Source organism: Coregonus lavaretus (genome assembly GCF_964263955.1).
Source record: "Coregonus lavaretus genome assembly, contig: HAP1_SCAFFOLD_8400, whole genome shotgun sequence".
NCBI lineage: Eukaryota > Metazoa > Chordata > Actinopteri > Salmoniformes > Salmonidae > Coregonus > Coregonus lavaretus.
Genome location: NW_028162150.1, coordinates 233 through 21196, shown reverse-complemented (window position 1 = coordinate 21196; position 20964 = coordinate 233). Strand labels below are relative to the sequence as shown.

At 45.3% G+C, this 20964-nt stretch overlaps 1 protein-coding gene across 1 annotated transcript; it reads left to right on the top strand.

The window, feature by feature from the left end:
* Positions 1–3944: 3944 nt before the first annotated feature.
* LOC311119532 (kin of IRRE-like protein 1) lies at positions 3945–20642 on the top strand (the record flags this gene model as incomplete). Its single annotated transcript, XM_084194205.1, has 6 exons — positions 3945–4094; positions 18978–19127; positions 19228–19385; positions 19729–19879; positions 20164–20269; positions 20494–20642. Coding segments are annotated over 6 exons (864 nt in total), but the record flags the coding sequence as incomplete, so codon positions are not given.
* Between the last annotated feature and the right edge of the window lie 322 nt (positions 20643–20964).

Genomic DNA, 20964 nt, shown 5'->3' with positions numbered 1-20964 from the left:
GGAACACGGCATTACGGCCTTATACTCAGTGGTCAGAGGAGGTTAACAGATTAGATAGCATATCTAGCGAGCTACATTGATTTGATCTGACTAGGTAGGAGCCTAATTTAGAAGTTTTTGTGGTCATCGCACAGCTTACATTTAGACTAATGTGGATCACATTGTCATTGTCACTTTGGGAGCTGCCTTTTCTTTAATCTGGGCTCCCGAGTGGCGCAGCGGTCTAAGGTACTGCATCTCAGTGCTTGAGGCATCACTACAGACCCCCTGGTTTGATTCCAGGCTGGTAGCTTAGTGGTTAAGAGAAGAATTTGTTCTTAACTGACTTGCATAGATAAATAAAAGATCTGATGTGCCACAGGGCTCAACTCTGGGACCACTGCTCTTTTCTATTCTCTGTGATTTACTTGTAGGCCTATGCTAGATATACAAATGCAGATAGTATGTATGTACATGATGTTTTACTTTCTCTTTGGAATAATTTATGTTCTGTTTCTGTCAGAAGGCATTTCTATTATTGGCTGGCACATTCTTTATATATGGCTGTGTTTTTCATGATATCAGGCATATTGTACCTCCTTGAATCACACAAATTCAATCAGGTTGGGGGTGGGTTACAGTATGCCCACGTGAGAAAGAGAGAGATACGGAGGGAGTTCGAGAGAGAAACTTGGGTTCATGGGGGGATGAGCAGGCATATGCCCAGTTGTTAAGAAAGTGAGAGAGATGGGGACCTACAGAGGAACGCTGGAGGGTTCAGAGAGCGAGAGAGTGAGGAGGGAGGGAGGAGAAGTGAGAGAGAGAGGGAACAGGGGAGAGAAAGCGAGAGCGAGAGAGAGCCAAGCTAGAGGGCTGATATTTAATGTGATAAATTGGTTGTGACAGTGTGGCTCTAAACCCCCTCCAATCACTAGAGGAGGAGGACGACCACGGAAATAGAAATCAGTATGGGTAAAGGACATATACAGCATTATGTACACTACCGGTCAAAAGGTTTAGAACACCTACTCATTCAAGGGTTTTTCTTTATTTGGACTATTTTCAACATTGTAGAATAATACTGAAGACATCAAAACTATGAAATAACACATATGGAATCATGTAGTAACCAAAAAATTGTTAAACAAATCTAAATATATTTTATAGTTGAGATTTTTCAAATAGCCACCCTTTGCCTTGATGACAGCTTTGCACACTCTTGACATTCTCTCAACCAGCTTCATGAGGTAGTCACCTGGAATGCATTTCAATTAACAGGTGTGCCTTCTTAAAAGTTAATTTGTGGAATTTCTTTCCTTCTTAATGCGTTTGAACCAATCAGTTGTGTTGTGACATGGTAGGGTGGGTATACAGAAGATAGCCCTATTTGGTAAAAGACCAAGTCCATATTATGGCAAGAACAGCTCAAATAAGCAAAGAGAAATGACAGTCCATCATTACTTTAAGACATAAAGGTCAGTCAATCCGGAAAATGTCAAGAACTTTGAAAGTTTCTTGAAGTGCAGTCGCAAAAACCATCAAGCGCTATGATAAAACTGGCTCTCATGAGGACCGCCACAGGAATGGAAGACCCAGAGTTACCTCTGCTGCAGAGGATAAATTAATTAGAGTTACCAGCCTCAGAAATTGCAGCCCAAATAAAAGTTACAGACACATCTCAACATCAACTGTTTAGAGGGGACTGTGCGAATCAGGCCTTCATGGTCGAATTGCTGCAAAGAAACCACTACTAAAGGACACCAATAAGAAGAAGAGACTTGCTTGGGCCAAGAAACACGAGCAATGGACATTAGACCGGTGGAAATGTGTCCTTTGGTCTGGAGTCCAAATTTGAGATTTTTGGTTCCAACCGCTGTGTCTTTGTGAGACGCGGTGTGGGTGAACGGATGATCTCCGCATGTTTATTTCCCACCGTAAAACATGGTGGAGGAGGTGTTATGGTGTGGGGGTGTGGGGGTGTGGGGGTGCTTTGCTGGTAACACTGTCTGTGATTTAACCAGCATGGCTACCACAGCATTCTGCAGTGATACGCCATCCCATCTGCTTTGGGCTTCGTGGGACTATCATTTGTTTTTCAACAGGACACCTCCAGGCTGTGTAAGGGCTATTTTACCAAGAAGGAGAGTGATGGAGTGCTGCATCAGATGACCTGGCCTCCACAATCCCCCGACCTCAACCAAATTGAGATGGTTTGGGATGAGTTGGACTGCAGAGTGAAGGAAAAGCAGCCAACAAGTGCTCACCATATGTGGGAACTCCTTTAAGACTGTTGGAAAAGCATTACAGGTGAAGCTGGTTGAGAGAATGCCAAAGCTGTCATCAAGGCAAAGGGTGGCTATTTGAGGAATCTTGAATATAAAATATATTTGGATTTGTTTAACACTTTTTTGGTTACTACATGATTCCATATGTGTTATTTCATAGTTTTGATGTCTTCACTATTATTCTACAATGTAGAAAATAGTACAAATAAAGAAAAACCCTTGAATGAGTAGGTGTTCTAAAGCCTTTGACGGTAGTGTATGTATACAGTACATTCAGAAAGAGGAATAGAGAGAGAGCGAGAGAGAGACAGAGAGACAAGAGAGAGAGAGAGAGAGAGAGAGAGAGAGAGAGAGAGAGAGAGAGAGAGAGAGAGAGAGAGAGAGAGACAGAGAGAGATAGAGAGAGAGAGAGAGAGAGAGAGAGAGAGATACAGAGAGACAGAGAGAGAGAGAGAGAGACAGAGAGAGAGAGAGAGAGAGAGAGAGAGAGAGAGAGGGGAAGAAAGAGAAACAACGCAAATAAATGAAAGAGAAATGGGACTTTGATTGCCATTATTTTATTGTTTACTAGGAGACATAGCAACAACATTATAGTGTATATATACTGAACATTCATAGAGAAGAGAGAGAGGCGGACAAGGGAAACAAAACAACACAACCACAATCCAACTTGGATTATCTCATTGTTTAGCGGCCTTCGTCTTGATGAGCAGTTTATTTACTGTGTGTTATGTACTGTGGAACAAAACCTTTTTCGTATTGGACAAGCAGTCACATCACTTCATCAGATGAATTCAGCATGGTTTTATACTGCAGAAAGAACTGTGGTGGCTCTCAACTGAGCACTGGAACAGCCCTGTAGAGGAGAGACAATGACATGTCTGTAGTTAGACGTGAGAGAGAGAGAGAGAGAGAGAGAGAGAGAGAGAGGAGAGAGAGAGAGAGAGAGAGAGAGAGAGAGAGAGAGAGAGAGAGAGAGAGAGAGAGAGAGAGAAGAGAAGAGAAGAGAAGAGAAGAGAAGAGAAGAGGAAGAGAAGAGAAGAGAAGAGAAGAGAAGAGAAGAGAAGAGAAGAGAAGAGAAGAGAAGAGAAGAGAAGAGAAGAGAAGAGAAGAGAAGAGAAGAGAAGAGAAGGAGAAAGAGAAAGATAGTAAGAGAGGTTTAAGAAAAGGGAAGCCATGAGGGACTGGGAGACGGGGGTGAGACCCGATGGGTTAAATCCTAAGGGTTTTGATCTCCCTCTCTTCTCCTCTCTTTTCCCTCTCTTTTCTTCCTGACTCAGCTCAAGTCTCACAACCTCGTTCCCCCTCTCTCTCTCCCTCCGTTGTTCAATTATTTTTCTCACTTTTCCCTCAATCCATTTCCATCTTTCTTTATCTTAATGCACTCCCTCTACATCTCCAACTGAAATTGTAGATCATAGTAGAAGAATTTAGCTTGTAGGCTCTCTCATATCACCACAAAAACTCAAATGAGTGAAATGCTCCTCTTTGGCCTCCACAGTTTATTTGTTAATTCTCAGTTTGTGTATAATGACGCTGGATGTATGTACTGTAACAACAACACAGCTGTGTATGTAACATTAACACATGATGTTTGTAACCATATTTATGCACTCTTCTCTATCTCTCTCCATCTCTCTCCCCCTCCCCATTTCCCCCTCTGTCCTTCTCCTACCCCAGTGTGGACAGCGCGTTTCTCCCAGGAGCCAGCGGACCAGTCGGTAGTGCGGGGCCAGAGGGTGATTCTGTCCTGTGTTGTGTTTAACTACTCAGGCATTGTGCAGTGGACCAAGGATGGACTGGCCCTGGGCATCGGAGAGGACCTCAGGGGTGAGACTAGTACAACTCTAACACCACCCAACACAAAACAACACCCAAAGCCCAACACCCAACACCCAGTCTAGTTGCCCTCCTTAAAAAGCCTCTCTGTATTTTGCCCTGTTTTTCTTTTATTTTCTCTGTATTTTCTCTGTGTCTGTCTCTCTGTGCCTGTCTCTCTGTGTCTGTCTCTTTGTGTCTGTCTCTCTGTGTCTGTCTCTCTGTGCCTGTCTCTCTGTGTCTGTCTCTTTGTGTCTATCTCTCTGTGTCTGTCTCTCTGTGTCTGTCTCTCTGTGTCTATCTCTCTGTGTCTGTCTCTCTGTGTCTGTTTCTCTGTGTCTGTCTCTCTGTGTCTGTCTCTCTGTGTCTATCTCTCTGTGCCTGTCTCTCTGTGTCTGTCTCTCTGTGTCTGTCTCTTTGTGCCTGTCTCTCTGTGTCTGTCTCTTTGTGTCTGTCTCTCTGTGTCTGTCTCTCTGTGCCTGTCTCTTTGTGCCTGTCTCTCTGTGTCTGTCTCTTTGTGTCTGTCTCTCTGTGTCTGTCTCTCTGTGTCTGTCTCTCTGTGCCTGTCTCTCTGTGTCTGTCTCTTTGTGTCTGTCTCTCTGTGTCTGTCTCTCTGTGCCTGTCTCTCTGTGTCTGTCTCTTTGTGTCTGTCTCTCTGTGTCTGTCTCTCTGTGTCTGTCTCTCTGTGTCTATCTCTCTGTGTCTGTCTCTCTGTGTCTGTTTCTCTGTGTCTGTCTCTCTGTGTCTATCTCTCAGTGCCTGTCTCTCTGTGTCTGTCTCTCTGTGTCTGTCTCTTTGTGCCTGTCTCTCTGTGTCAGTCTCTCTTTGCCTGTCTCTCTGTGTCTGTCTCTCTGTGTCTGTCTATCTGTGTCTGTCTCTCTGTGCCTGTCTCTCTGTGCCTGTCTCTCTGTGCCTGTCTCTCTGTGTCTGTCTCTCTGTGTCTATCTCTCTGTGCCTGTCTCTCTGTGTCTGTCTCTTTGTGCCTGTCTCTCTGTCTGTCTCTCTGTGTCTATCTCTCTGTGCCTGTCTCTCTGTGTCTGTCTCTTTGTGCCTGTCTCTCTGTGTCTGTCTCTCTTTGCCTGTCTCTCTGTGTCTGTCTCTCTGTGTCTGTCTCTCTGTGCCTGTCTCTCTGTGCCTGTCTCTCTGTGTCTGTCTCTTTGTGCCTGTCTCTCTGCATCTGTCTCTCTGTGTCTGTCTCTGTCTGTCTCTCTGTGCCTGTCTCTCTGTGTCTGTCTCTCTGTGTCTGTCTCTCTGTGCTTGTTTCTCTGTGTCTGTCTCTCTGTGTCTGTCTCTTTGTGCCTGTCTCTCTGTGCCTGTCTCTCTGTGTCTGTCTCTCTGTGCCTGTCTCTCTGTGTCTGTCTCTTTGTGCCTGTCTCTCTGTGTCTGTCTCTCTTTGCCTGTCTCTCTGTGTCTGTCTCTCTGTGTCTGTCTCTCTGTGTCTGTCTCTCTGTGTCTGTCTCTCTGTGTCTGTCTCTCTGTGCCTGTCTCTCTGTGTCTGTCTCTTTGTGCCTGTCTCTCTGTGTCTGTCTCTCTTTGCCTGTCTCTCTGTGTCTGTCTCTCTGTGTCTGTCTCTCTGTGCCTGTCTCTCTGTGCCTGTCTCTCTGTGTCTGTCTCTCTGTGTCTATCTCTCTGTGCATGTCTCTCTGTGTCTGTCTCTCTGTGCCTGTCTCTCTGTGTCTGTCTCTCTGTGCCTGTCTCTCTGTGCCTGTCTCTCTGTGCCTGTCTCTCTGTGTCTTTTTCTCTGTGTCTATCTCGCTGTGCCTGTCTCTCTGTGTCTGTCTCTCTGTGCCTGTCTCTCTGTGTCTGTCTCTTTGTGCCTGTCTCTCTGCGTCTGTCTCTCTGTGTCTGTCACTGTCTGTCTCTCTGTACCTGTCTCTCTGTGTCTGTCTCTCTGTGTATGTCTCTCTGTGCCTGCTTCTCTGTGTCTGTCTCTCTGTGCCTGTCCTTCTGTGTCTGTCTCTTTGTGCCTGTCTCTCTGTGCCTGTCTCTCTTTGCCTGTCTCTCTGTGTCTGTCTCTCTGTGTCTGTCTCTCTGTGCCTGTCTCTCTGTGTCTGTCTCTCTGTGTCTCTCTCTGTGTCTCTCTCTGTGTCTGTCTCTCTTTGCCTGTCTCTCTGTGTCTGTCTCTCTGTGTCTGTCTCTCTGTGCCTGTCTCTCTGTGCCTGTCTCTCTGTGTCTGTATCTCTGTGTATATCTCTCTGTGCATGTCTCTCTGTGTCTGTCTCTCTGTGCCTGTCTCTCTGTGTCTGTCTCTCTGTGTCTGTCTATCTGTGTCTGTCTCTCTGTGCCTGTCTCTCTGTGCATGTCTCTCTGTGTCTGTCTCTCTGTGCCTGTCTCTCTGTGTCTGTCTCTCTGTGTCTGTCTCTCTGTGCCTGTCTCTCTGTGTCTGTCTCTCTGTTTCTATCTCTCTGTGCCTGTCTCTCTGTGTCTGTCTCTCTGTGCCTGTCTCTCTGTGTCTGTCTCTTTGTGCCTGTCTCTCTGCGTCTGTCTGTCTGTGTCTGTCTCTGTCTGTCTCTCTGTGCCTGTCTCTCTGTGTCTGTCTCTCTGTGTCTGTCTCTTTGTGCCTGTCTCTCTGCTCCTGTTTCTCTGTGTCTGTCTCTCTGTGCCTGTCTCTCTGTGTCTGTCTCTTTGTGCCTGTCTCTCTGTGCCTGTCTCTCTTTGCCTGTCTCTCTGTGTCTGTCTCTCTGTGTCTGTCTCTCTGTGCCTGTCTCTCTGTGTCTGTCTCTCTGTGTCTCTCTCTGTGTCTCTCTCTGTGCCTGTCTCTCTGTGTCTGTCTCTTTGTGCCTGTCTCTCTGTCTGTCTCTCTTTGCCTGTCTCTCTGTGTCTGTCTCTCTGTGTCTGTCTCTCTGTACCTGTCTCTCTGTGTCTGTCTCTCTGTGTCTCTCTCTGTGTCTCTCTCTGTGCCTGTCTCTCTGTGTCTGTCTCTCTGTGCCTGTCTCTCTGTGTCTGTCTCTCTGTGTCTGTCTCTCTGTGCCTGTCTCTCTGTGTCTGTCTCTTTCTGTCTCTCTCTCTGTCTTTCAATCTCAGGCTCTCAATACAATTCAAAGGGCTTTATTGGCATAGGAAACATTTACGTTTACGTTGCCAAAGCAAGTGAAATAGATAATAAACAAAAGTGAAATAAACAATCAGAAATTAACAGTAAACATTACACTAAAGTTTCAAAGGACATTTCAAATGTCATATTATGGCTATGTACAGTGTTGTAACGATGTTCAAATAGTTAAAGTACAAAAGGGAAAATAAATCAATATAAATATGGGTTGTATTTACAATGGTGTTTCTTGTGGCAACATGTCACAAATCTTGCTGCTGTAATGGCACACTGGTATTTCACCTAATAATTTAGATATGGGAGTTTATCAAAATTGGATTTGTTTTCTAATTCTTTGTGGGTCTGTGTAATCTGAGGGAAATATGTGTCTCTAATATGGTCATACATTTGGCAGGAGGTTATGAAGTGCAGCTCAGTTTCAACCTCATTTTGTGGGCAGTGTGCACATAGCCTGTCTTCTCCTGAGAGCCAGGTCTGCCTACGGTGGCCTCTCTCGATAGCAAGGCTATGCTCACTGAGACTTTACATAGTCAAAGATTTCCTTAAGTTTGGGTCAGTCACAGTGGTCAGGTATTCTGCCACTGTGTACTCTCTGTTTAGGGCCAAATAGCATTCCAGTTTGCTCGGTTTTTTGGTTAATTCTTTCCAATGTGTCAAGTAATTCTCTTTTTGTTTTCTCATGATTCGGTTGGGTCTAATCGTGTTGCTGTCCTGGGGCTCTGTGGGGTCTGTTTGTGTTTGTGTACAGAGCCCTAGGACCAGCTTGCTTAGGGGACTCTTATCTAGCTTAATCTTTCTGTAGGTGATGGCTTTGTTATGGACGGGTTGGGAATCTCTTCCTTTTAGGTGGTTGTAGAATTTAATGGCTCTTTTCTGGATTTTGATAATTAGCGGGTATCGTCATAATTCTGCTCTGCATGCATTCTTTGATATTTTACGTTGTACACAGAGGATGTTTTTGCAGAATTCTGCATGCAGAGTCTCAATTTGGTGTTTGTCCCATTTTGTGAATTCTTGGTTGGTGTGTGGACCCCAGACCTCACAACCATAAAGGGCAACTGATTCAAGTATTTTTTGCCAGATCCTAATTGGGATGTCGATCATTTTATGTTCCTTTTGATGGCAAAGAAGGCTCTTCTTGCCTTGTCTCTCAGATCGTTCACAGCTTTGTGGAAGTTACCTGTAGTGCTGATGTTTAGGCTGACGTATGTATAGTTTTTTGTGTGCTCTAGGGCAACGGTGTCTAGAAGGAATTTGTATTTGTGGTCCTGGCTTTTTCTCTCTCTCTCTCTATCTAACTATCCATCTCTCTATACCTACATTACCGGTCAAAAGTTTTGGAACACCTACTCATTCAAGGGTTTTTGTTTATTTTTACTATTTTCTGATGAAAGCTTTGCACACTCTTGGCATTCTCTCAACCAGCTTCATGGGGTAGTCACCTGGAATGCATTTCAATTAACAGGTGTGCCTTCTTAAAAGTTAATTTGTGGAATTTCTTTCCTTCTTAATGCGTTTGAGCCAATCAGTTGTGTTGTGACAAGTAAGGGGGGTATGCAGAAGATAGCCCTATTTGGTAAAAGACCAAGTCCATATTATGGCAAGAACAGCTCAAATATGCAAAGGGAAACAACAGTCCATCATTACTTTAAGACATGAAGGTCAGTCAATCCGGAAAATTTCAAGAACTTTGAACGTTTCTTCAAGTGCAGTCGCAAAAACCATCAAGCGCTATGAAGAAACTGGCTCTCATGAGGACCGCCACAGGAATGGAAGACCCAGAGTTACCACTGCTGCAGAGGATAAGTTCATTAGAGTTACCAGCCTCAGAAATTGCAGCCCAAATGCTTCACAGAGTTCAAGTAACAGACACATTTCAACATCAACTGTTCAGAGGAGACTCTGTGAATCAGGCCTTCATGGTCGAATTGCTGCAGAGAAACCACTACTAAAGGACACCAATAATAAGAAGAGACTTGCTTGGGCCAAGAAACACGAGCAATGGACATTAGACAGGTGGACATTTGTCCTTTGGTCTGGAGTCCAAATTTGAGATTTTTGGTTCTGACCGCTGTGTCTTTGTGATGACCTCCGCATGTGTATTTCCCACCGTAAAGCATGGAGGAGGAGGTGTTATGGTGTGGGGGTGCTTTGCTGGTGACACTGTCTGTGATTTATTTAGAATTCAAGGCACACTTAACCAGCATGGCTACCACAGCATTCTGCAGCGATACGAAGTCCCATCTGGTTTGGGCTTAATAGGACTATCATTTGTTTTTCAACAGGACAATGACCCAACACACCTCCAGGCTGTGTAAGGGCTATTTTACCAAGAAGGAGAGTGATGGAGTGCTGCATCAGATGACCTGGCCTCCACAATCCCCCGACCTCAACCAAATTGAGATGGTTTGGGATGAGTTAGACCGCAGAGTGAAGGAAAAGCAGCCAACAAGTGCTCAGCATATGTGGGAACTCCTTCAAGACTGTTGGAAAAGCATTCCTCATGAAGCTGGTTGAGAGAATGCCAAGAGTGTGCAAAGCTGTCATCAAGGCAAAGGGTGGCTATTTGAGGAATCTCAAATATAACATATATTTGATATGTTAAATACTTTTTTGGTTACTACATGATTCCATATGTGTTATTTCATAGTTTTGATGTCTTCGCTATTATTCTACAATGTAGAAAATAGTAAAAAGAAAGAAAAACCCTTGAATGAGTAGGTGTTCTAAAACTTTGGACTGGTAGTGTATATCTCTGTAGTATACACAATAACTACTCATGGTGTGATTTTGGTAATGTACAGGAACTTCAAGTAATTTTGTTCACCCGACCTAGAATAACTCACAATCAAATGTCGACCGCATTACCTCTGTAGAGAATTTTCTTCGTTTAGCGTCACAGCCATGTATATTCCACCTCAAGCCGATACCACGATGGCTCTCAATGAACTACAATGGACCTTGTGCAAACTGGAAACTGCCTATCCTGAGGCAGCATTTATTATAGCTGGGGACTTTAATAAAGCAAATCTAAGGAAAATGCTACCGAAGTTCTATCAACACATCGCCTGCAGGACTCACGCTTCAAAAACTCTCAACCATTGTTACTCTCCCTTCCGGGATGGCTACAAGGCCCTCCCCCGCCCTCCCTTCGGCAAATCAGATCACGACTCCATTATGCTCCTCCCTTCCTATAGGCAGAAACTCAAACAAGAAGTACCCGTGCTAAGGTCTATTCAATGCTGGTCTGACCAATCGGAATCCATGCTTCAAGACTGTTTTGATCACGCGGACTGGGATATGTTCCGGGTTGCCTCTGAGAATTGACATATGCACTGACACGGTGGCTGAGTTCATCAGGAAGTGTATAGGGGATGTTGTTCCCACTGTGATGATTAAAACCTATCCAAACCAAAAACCGTGGATAGATGGCAGCATTCGCGCAAAACTGAAAGCGCAAATCACCACATTTAACCACCCCAAGGTGACTGGGAATATGATTGAATACAAACAGTCCAGTTATGCCCTCTGTAAGGCAATCAAACAGGCAAAACATCAGTACAGAGACAAAGTGTAGTCGCAATTCAACGGCTCAGTCACAAGACTTTTGTGGCAGGGCCTCCAGACAATCACGGATTATAAAGGGAAAACCAGCCACGTCGCGGACACCGACGTCTTGCTCCGGGACAAGATGAACACCTTCTTCGCCCGCTTTGAGGATATCACAGTGCCATCGACACAGGGCGCTCCCGAGGACTGTGAGATCTCGTTCTCCGATGTGAGTAAGACATTTAAGCATGTTAACCCTCGCAACGCTGCCGGCCCAGACGGCATCCCTAGCCACGTAGTCAGAGCAGAGCATGCGCAGACCAGCTGGCTGGAGTGTCTACCAGGGGCGGTGTGTTCAATAGGGCGATATGGGCGACGCACTGCCAAACGGGAAAAGGAAGGGATTTTTTTCTAATCAATTATATCACGGCAACAGTAGTTATCAGTGTTGTAATCTAGACGTCTGATCTGCCACAGTGCCACTAAATGTCCAATCAGGCTAAAGTCGTGCTTCAAATGGCACCCCCCCCCTTTTGGGGCGATTTCAGTCAGGTTGAAAATCGCCCAGAAGTCTGTCATAGACTCCCATGTAAAATCTATTTTTTTCAAATATCAGAGCTTTCAATACAATCTCTATGGGTTTCTGAGGGCTTGCACTTACGCGCTTTCGTCATACGTAACATAACCATGAACGTAACTAAGAAAAGAGCGGGTAGCAGCGTCAATCAATTCACTACTACTATCAAAATGGCTAGGCTTCAGTGCAACTCGATTGTGTCTTTGAAAGAAGTTCCTTTTTGTCGGCGAACAAATGAAGATAAATTGGCAACGAAACAATTAGGACCTCCCAGACCAAATTTAATAATTCAACAGGTTTCTACTAAAGGGGGGAAGTCCTACACCTGAGGATTTTCCAAAAATTGGTACGAACGAAAAACCTGGCTAGCAGGCTGCGATGTAGCTAATGCAGTCTTCTGCTACCCCCTGCTTACTCTTTCACCCTGAAGGCGGCACGGCAGACAGCACCGCTTGGACAGCGACTGGTGTGTAACGGACATGCACCATCTTTCAGGAAAGATTAAGAAACATGAGCTGTCAAAGACCCACATGGATAGCTGTTTGAGATTGTCTGCTTTGGGGAGAGTGAACATTCCCACTCAACTGGATGAGGGATACAGGCTAGCTGTCCGCCGCCACAACGATGAGGTTAGTGTTGATAATCACAAGTTTACTGGAGAACTGAAACTGACAAGGCTGACAAGATAGGACCCTTTTGTCCATTGTTATTGGATAGGAACAGAACTTATAACCAGCTCCTGACCTAAATAGATCTTAGCACAACATTTTACTCAACATATCATATTCCATATTCACTATAACAAATATATTTACTACGACATTAGCAAGAACCGCCACATCCTCAGCCGGCTAATCCAGTGTGTGAAGTTTTGCGGAGTGTTTGAGTTAGCTTTGCGAGGCAAAGATGAAACTGAGGGCTCCACCAACCCTGGTAAGCCAACACTTTTGAGATCAGTCAATAAATGCTTCTGGTATTGACTTATATGCTGCCCCTGTCTTCATGTTGTTGCTGGACATATCTTTTTTTAAATGTGTGTAGGTCACCTAAATCATCAGAAAAATTGCCCCCCCTGAGAATTTTTTCAGGAGCCGCCACTGGTGTCTACTGACATATTCAATATCTCCCTATCCCAGTCTGTTGTCCCCACTTGCTTCAAGATGTCCACCATTGTTCCTGAACCCAAGAAAGCGAAGGTAACTGAAGTAAATGACTATTGCCCCATCCCATCTGGACAAGAGGAATACCTATGTAAGAATGCTGTTCATTGACCACAGCTCAGCCTTCAACACCATAGTACCCTCCAAGCTCATCATTAAGCTCGGGGCCCTGGGTTTGAACCCCGTCCTGTGCAACTGGGTCCTGGACTTCCTGTTGGGCTGCCCCCAGGTGGTGAAGGTAGGCAACAACACCTCCACTACGCTGATCCTCAACACTGGGGCCCCACAAGGGTGCGTGCTCAGCCCCCTCCTGTACTCCCTGTTTACCTATGACTATGTGGCCATGCACACCTCCAACTCAATCAACAAGTTTGCAGACAACACAAAAGTGGTAGGCCTGATTACCAACAATGACGAGACAGCCTACAGGGAGGAGGTGAGGGCCCTGGCAGACTGGTGCCAGGGAAATAACCTCTCCCTCAACGTCAACAAAATGAAAGGGGCTGATCGTTGGACTTCAGGAGACAGCAGAGGAAGCACGCCCCCATCCACATCAACAGGGCTGCAGTGGAGAAGGTGAAAAGCTTCAAGTTCCTCTGCATACACATCACTGACAATCTGAAATGGTCCATCCACACAGACAGTGTGGTGAAGAAGGCGCAACAGCGCATCTTCAACCTCAGGAGGCTGAAAAAATTCAGCTTGGCCCCTAAGACCCTTACAAACTTTTACAGAAGCACCATTGAGAGCATCCTGCCGGGCTGTATCACCACCTGGTACAGCAACTGCACCACCCGCAAATGCAAGGCTCTCCCAATGCATCACCGGGACCACACTGCCTGCCCTTCAGGACATCTACAACACCCGGTGTCACAGGAAGGCCAAGAAGATCTTCAAGGACCTCAGCCACCCGAGCCACGGCCTGTTCACCCCGCTATCATCCAGAAGGCGAGGTCAGTACAGGTGCATCAAAGCTGGGACCGAGATATTGAAAAACAGCTTCTATCTCAAGGCCATCGGACTGTTAAATAGCCATCACTAGCCGGCCTCCACCCAGTACCCTGCCCTGAATTTAGTCATTGTCACTAGCCGGCTACCACCCAGTTACTCATCCCTGCATCTTAGAGGCTGCTGCCCTATGTACGTAGACATGGAACGCTGGTCACTTTAATAATGGAACACTGGTCACTTTAATAATGTTTACATACTGTATTACCCATTTCATATGTATATACTGTATTCTAGTCAATGCCTGCCTATTCAACTATTGCTTTACAATACTATTCTATCCACACATTCTACATATATACTATATATTCTATATATTCTATCCACATACAGTCCATAATGTCTATACATCCCATCACATATACAGTACCAGTCAAAAGTTTGGACACACCTACTCATTCCTGGGTTTTCTTTATTTTTACTATTTTCTACATTGTAGAATAATAGTGAAGACATCCAAACTATGAAATAACACATATGGAATCATGTAGTAACCAAAAAAGTGTTAAACAAATCAAAATATATTTTATATTTGAGATTCTTCAAAGTAGCCACCCTTTGCCTTGATGACAGCTTTGCACACTCTTGGCATTCTCTCAACCAGCTTCATGAAGAATGCTTTTCCAACAGTCTTGAAGGAGTTCCCACATATGCTGAGCACTTGTTGGCTGCTTTTCCTTCACTCTGCGGTCCAACTCATCCCAAACCATCTCAATTGGGTTGAGGTCGGGTGATTGTGGAGGCCAGGTCATCTGATGCAGCACTCCATCACTCTGCTTGGTCAAATACACCTTACACAGCCTGGAGGTGTGTTTTGGGTCATTGTCCTGTTGAAAAACAAATGATAGTCCCACTAAGCACAAACCAGATGGGATGGCGTATCACTGTAGAATGCTGTGGTAACCATGCTGGTTAAGTGTGCCTTGAATTCTAAATAAATCACAGACAGTGTCACCAGCAAAGCACCTACACACCATCACACCTCCTCTTTCATGCTTCACGGTGGGAACCACACTACTCTGCATCTCACAAAGACAAGGCGGTTGGAACCAAAAATCTCCAATTTGGACTCATCAGACCAAAAAACTGATTTACACCGGTCTAATGTCCGTTGCTCGTGTTTCTTGGCCCAAGCAAGTCTCTTCTTCTTATTGGTGTCCTTTAGTAGTGGTTTCTTTGCAGCAATTCGACCATGAAGGCCTGATTCACGCAGTCTCCTCTGAACAGTTGATGTTGTGATGTGTCTGTTACTTGAACTCTGTGAAGCATTTATTTGAGTTGCAATCTGAGGTGCAGTTAACTCTAATGAACTTATCCTCTGCAGCAAAGGTAACTCTGGGTCTTCCTTTCCTGTGGCGGTCCTCATGAGAGCCAGTTTCATCATAGCGCTTGATGGTTTTTGCAACTGCACTTGAAGAAACTTTCAAAGTTCTTGAAATTTTCCGGATTGACTGACCTTCATGTCTTAAAGTAATGATGGACTGTCATTTCTCTTTGCTTATTTTAGCTGTTCTTGCCATAATATGGACTTGGTCTTATACCAAATAGGGCTATCTTCTGTATACCCCCCTACCTTGTCACAACACAACTGATTGGCTCAAACGCATTAAGAAGGAAATAAATTCCACAAATGAACTATTAAGAAGGCACACCTGTTAATTGAAATGCATTCCAGGTGACTACCTCATGAAGCTGGTTGAGAGAATGCCAAGAGTGTGCAAAGCTGTCATCAAGGCAAAGGGTGGCTACTTTGAAGAATCTCAAATATAAAATATATTTTGATTTGTTTAACACTTTTTTGGTTACTACATGATTCCATATGTGTTATTTCATAGTTTTGATGTCTTCACTATTATTCTACAATGTAGATAGTAAAAATAAAGAAAAACCCTGGTATGAGTAGGTGTGTCCAAACTTTTGACTGATACTGTATATAATGAACAAAAATATAAACGAAACATGTAAAGTGTTGGTCCCATGTTTCATGAGCTGAAATAAAAGATCCCAGAAATGTTCCATAGGCACAAAAAGCTTATTTCTCTCAAATTTGGTGTACACATTTGTTTACATCCCTGTTAGTGAACATTTCTCCTTTGCCAAGACAGGTGTGGCATATCAAGAAGCTGATTAAACAGAATGATCATTACACAGGTGCACCTTGTGCTGGGGACAATTAAAGGTCACTCTAAAATGTGCAGATTTGTCACACAACACAATGCCACAGATGTCTCAAGTTTTAAGGGAGCATGGAATTGGCATGCTGACTGCAGGAATGTCCACTAGAGCTTTTGCCAGAGAATGTAATGTTAATTTCTCTACCATAAGTTGCCTCCAACGTCGTTTTAGAGAATTCGGCAGTACATCCAACTAGCCTCACAACCGCAGACCACGTGTAACCACACCAGCCCAGGACCTCCACATCCGGCTTCTTCACCTACAGGATCGTCTGAGACCAGCCACCCGGACAGCTGATGAAACTGAGGAGAATTTCTGTCTGTAATAAAGCCCTTTTGTGGGGAAAAATTCTGATTGGCTGGGCCTGGCTCCCAAGTGGGTGGGCCTATGCCCTCCATAGATTAGGGCCTAATTAATCTATTTTAATTGACTGATTTTCTTATATGAACTGTAACTCAGTAAAATTTTTGAAATTGTTGCATGTTGCGTTTATATTTTTGTTACGTATATATAAACGTCCCTTTTTATGGACCCTGTCTTTCAAAGATAATTCGTAAAAATCCAAATAACTTCACAGATCTTCATTGTAAAGGGTTTAAACACTGTTTCCCATGCTTGTTCAATGAACCATAAACAATTATTGAACATGCACCTGTGTAACGGTCGTTAAGACACTAACAGCTTACAGACGGTAGGCAATTAAGGTCACAGTTATGAAAACTTAGGACACTAAAGAGGCCTTTCTACTGACTCTGAAAAACACCAAAAGAAAGATGCCCAGGGTTCCTGCTCATCTGCGTGAACGTGCCTTAGGCATGCTGCAAGGAGGCATGAGGACTGCAGATGTGGCCAGGGCAATACATTGCAATGTCTGTACAGTGAGATGCCTAAGACAGCGCTACAGGGAGACAGGACGGACAGCTGATCGTCCTCGCAGTGGCAGACCACGTGTAACAACACCTGCACAGGATCTGTACATCCGAACATCACACCTGCGGGACAGGTACAAGATGGAAACAACAACTGTCCGAGTTACACCAGGAACGCACAATCCCTCCATCAGTGCTCGGACTGTCCGCAATAGGCTGAGAGAGGCTGGACTGAGGGCTTGTAGGCCTGTTGTAATGGCGGGTCGTCACCAGACATCACTGGCAACAACGTCGCCTATGGGCACAAACCCACCGTCGCTGGACCAGACAGGAATGGAAAAAAGTGCTGTTCACTGACGAGTCGCGGATTTGTCTCACCAGGGATGATGGTCGGATTCGCGTTTATCGTCGAAGGAATGAGCGTTACACCGAGGCCTGTACTCTGGAGCGGGATCGATTTGGAGGTGGAGGGTCCATCATGGTCTGGGGCAGTGTGTCACAGCATCATCGGACTGAGCTTGTTGTCATTGCAGGCAATCTCAACGCTGTGTGTTACAGGGAAGACATCCTCCTCCCTCATGTGGTACCCTTCCTGCAGGCTCATCCTGACATGACCCTCCAGCGTGACAATGCAACCAGCCATACTGCTCGTTCTGTGCGTGGTTTCCTGCAAGACAGGAATGTCAGTGTTCTGCCATGGCCAGCGAAGAGCCCGGATCTCAATCCCATTGAGCACGTCTGGGACCTGTTGGATCGGAGGGTGAGTGCTAGGGCCATTCCCCCCAGAAATGTCCGGTAACTTGCAGGTGCCTTGGTGGAAGAGTGGGGTAACATCTCACAGCAAGAACTGGCAAATCTGGTGCAGTCCATGAGGAGGAGATGCACTGCAGTACTTAATGCAGCTGGTGGCCGCAACAGATACTGACTGTTACTTTTGATTTTGACCCCCCCCTTTGTTCAGGGACACATTATTCAATTTCTGTTAGTCACATGTCTGTGGAACTTGTTCAGTTTATGTCTCAGTTGTTGAATCTTGTTATGTTCATACTATTTTGATTTTACTTTTCGATCTGTGTGCATTGTTGTGAATGTTAGATACTACTGCACTGTTGGAGAAAGGAACACAAGCATTTCGCTACACCCACAATAACTTCTGCTAAATATGTGTATGTGACCAATAACATTTTATTTTATTTCATATTCTCTCTCTCCTACTTAAATAAAGGCTTGTTATTCTATCTTTCATGCCACACTTTCGCCCTCTTTCCGCTCTCTCTTTCTTTGCAGCCTTCTCTCCCTGTTTCTCCCTCTCTCTCCTTCTCTATTTGCCTCTGTTCATGCTCAACCCCTCTATCATTATTCACTCTCCCTCCCTCTCTCCCCCCTCTGCCACTCTCTTTCTCTCCTTCACACTCTTTGCCTCTGCTCTCTCTCAAACCCTGTCTCATTCTTTCTCTCACTCCCTTCCTCTGCTGCTTTCTCCCCTCGTCCTGTTCATCTGTCCCCTCACCATTCCTCTCTCTCTCTCTCTCTCTCTCGCTCGCTCTCTCTCTCCCCCTCTCTCTCTCCGTCTCTTTTAATCACATTGTTACTGTAATGGTTCAGTGCTTCAAGCCAAAGCTTTTAAATAGAAACATGTGAATGAACACTGGTTCCCTTATACACACGCTCCCTCTCCCTGCCTCTCTCCCTCGCTCTCTCCCTGCCTCTCTTCCTCGCTCCCTCTCTCCCGTGCTCTTTCTCTCCTCCCTCTCTCCCTCTCTCTCTCTTTCCCTCCCTCACTCTCTCTCCCTCTCCCTGCCCATCTCCCTAGCTCCTTCTCCATTTTAGTCATTTAGCAGACGCTCTTACCCTCGCTCCTTCTCCCTCTCCCTTTATCTCTCCCTTGCCCTCTATCCCTTTCATACGCTTTCGCTCGTTTGACATTTCACATGCAAATACATGCGTAGACAACACACAGACACACATGCTATGCCACGTACAAGGACACACAAGGTTAGGGAGGGCAAGCTAATTTGAAGCATACAGTACATGCTACAGTGACAGAGAGATTCAGATGGAATTTATGTATAGGAGAGAGGACATGAAATCTGCACCAGCATTTCTGTCCGTTTGGAGTCCTCTAAAACGTCGTTGTCATAATGCATGCATTTCTTCTCTGGCTGGAGAAAGAGAGCATGGTTGCCACCTACTGGGGAGAATGTATAGCACCACTGAATCTGTGAAAGAGAGCATGGGTTGCCACCTACTGGGGAGAATGTATAGCACCACTGGATCTGTGAAAGAGAGCGAGAGAGCGACAGGCAGAGAGAGAGTGCGCACACATGCGCATGTATGTGAATATGTGCATGGTTGTGTGCATTTGCATAAGGGATTATGCACAGATGTTTTTTGTTTGCCATCGTTACATTCAATACATTCCAAATGAGCTTTTCCTTCTCATTTATCATTCAACCAGCCTCCACTGGTTGTCCCTATATGTCTGACTCTCTCCCTTCCCTCCAGCCTGGCCGAGGTACCGTGTGATGCGGGTGCAGGAACTGGGCCAGTATAACCTGGAGATCATCTCAGCTGAGCTGTCTGATGACTCCCTGTACGAGTGTCAGGCCCCAGACGCAGCACTACGTTCTAGAAGAGCCAAACTCACTGTCCTCAGTAAGATACAGCAACTGTGTGTGTGTACATACGTGTGTGTGTGTGTGTCTGTGTCTGTGTGTGTGTGTGTGTGTGCGTAACCCCCCTCTCCTGTGTCCAGTCCCCCCAGATGACCCAGTGATCGACGGGGCCCCTGAGGTGCTGTTGAATGCAGGTGACCACTATAACCTGAGCTGTGTGTCCCGCGGGGCCAAGCCCCCTGCCATGATAGAGTGGCAAAAAGACGGCCTCCCCGTAGACGGAGCAGTCAGCACCACCGTGAGTCAATTAAACATGCATCTACACATACAGTACCAGTCAAAATTTTGGACACACCTACTCATTCAAGGGTTTTTCTATATTTTTACTATTTTCTACATTGTAGAATAATAGTGAAGACATCAAAACTATGAAATAACACATATGGAATCATATAGTAACCAAAAGAGTGTTTTAAAAAATCTAAATATATTTTATATTTAAGATTCTTCAAAGTAGCCACCCTTTGTCTTGATGACAGCTTTGCACAGTCTTGGACTCAATCATGTTTCACCTATACTCTTTCTCATCCTTATATTGGCTGCCTTGTCTTCCTTCTTCTTCTCCCTTCTCTCTCCATCAGGAGGTGCTCCCAGACAGGAAGAGGGTGACGACCCACAGCTTCCTGCCCATCCACCCAGTGGACACAGACACAGGGAGGAACTACAGCTGTGTGGCCAGCAACCTGGCTATCCCCACTGGGAAACACACCACCGTCACCCTCAACGTACACCGTAAGTCACCCTCAACGTACACCGTAACGACTTGTTCATAACATCCCCTTAGCTTTACATATATTGACTGTTTACTGTATGACTGAATATCTGATGTTATTTAAGGACAACAGTTTCTAGTGACAACCAGTAGATACACTTAGATCACTGCCCAGGAACCTTGAGGTGGTTCTCTCTTTTTCCACCATCTCTCTCTGCCCCCCACTCCTCCCTCCTTCTCTCTATCATTTGCTTATTTGCTGATGTATCTGAGTGACTTAGTGATTCTCTGCCCTCTCCCCCAGACCCCCCCATGGTGACCCTGTCCATCGAGCCTCGCTCCGTCCTAGAGGGGGACAGAGTCACCTTCACCTGCGCCGCCTCTGCCAACCCTCCTATCATGGGATACATGTACTGTATACCTCTGTCTACCTCTATACATCTGTTGATCTGTCTGTCTATCTATATGTCCACCTATATCACTAGCTGTGCATTAGCCCAGCTGGATAGAATCTATCTATTTGGGTATGTTTCATGTGTTATTTGTTGTGAGCAAGTGTTTGGCCAATGCGGGAATCAAACCCACAACTCTGGCAGTACATGTCTATTCATACAATATGTATGTTCTTTCTTAGGTGGGCTAAGGGTGGAGTGATCCTGCAGGGAGCCAGAGAGAGTGTGTTCACCACCAAAGCTGATCACTCCTTCTTCACAGAGCCAGTGTCCTGCTCAGTGTTCAATGCTGTGGGTAAAACCAACGTCAGCATCCTGGTCGATGTACACTGTGAGTCTTACTGAACCTCCATGGCTGGCAAATACTCTGTCAGGGGTGAAAGTAAGGTGGTACGTTCCGGTACAGTTCGGTACAGCGTCCCGGCAAAATAAATAGTGGGGGTACGCCGTACCGGTAAAACATGAGCCTATCACAATAATGAAAACAACATTTCAAGAAAACTGTAGGTTATTACACCATTATTTATCATTAGGCTACCGCATGTCAGAGGCATGAAAAATGAGTGAATGGACTTGAAAATGGTTGGTATAGCCTACGCTCCAAAATACGATGTGGTTCGACGAGAACACTGACGTTTTGCCAAGGCAGAGGT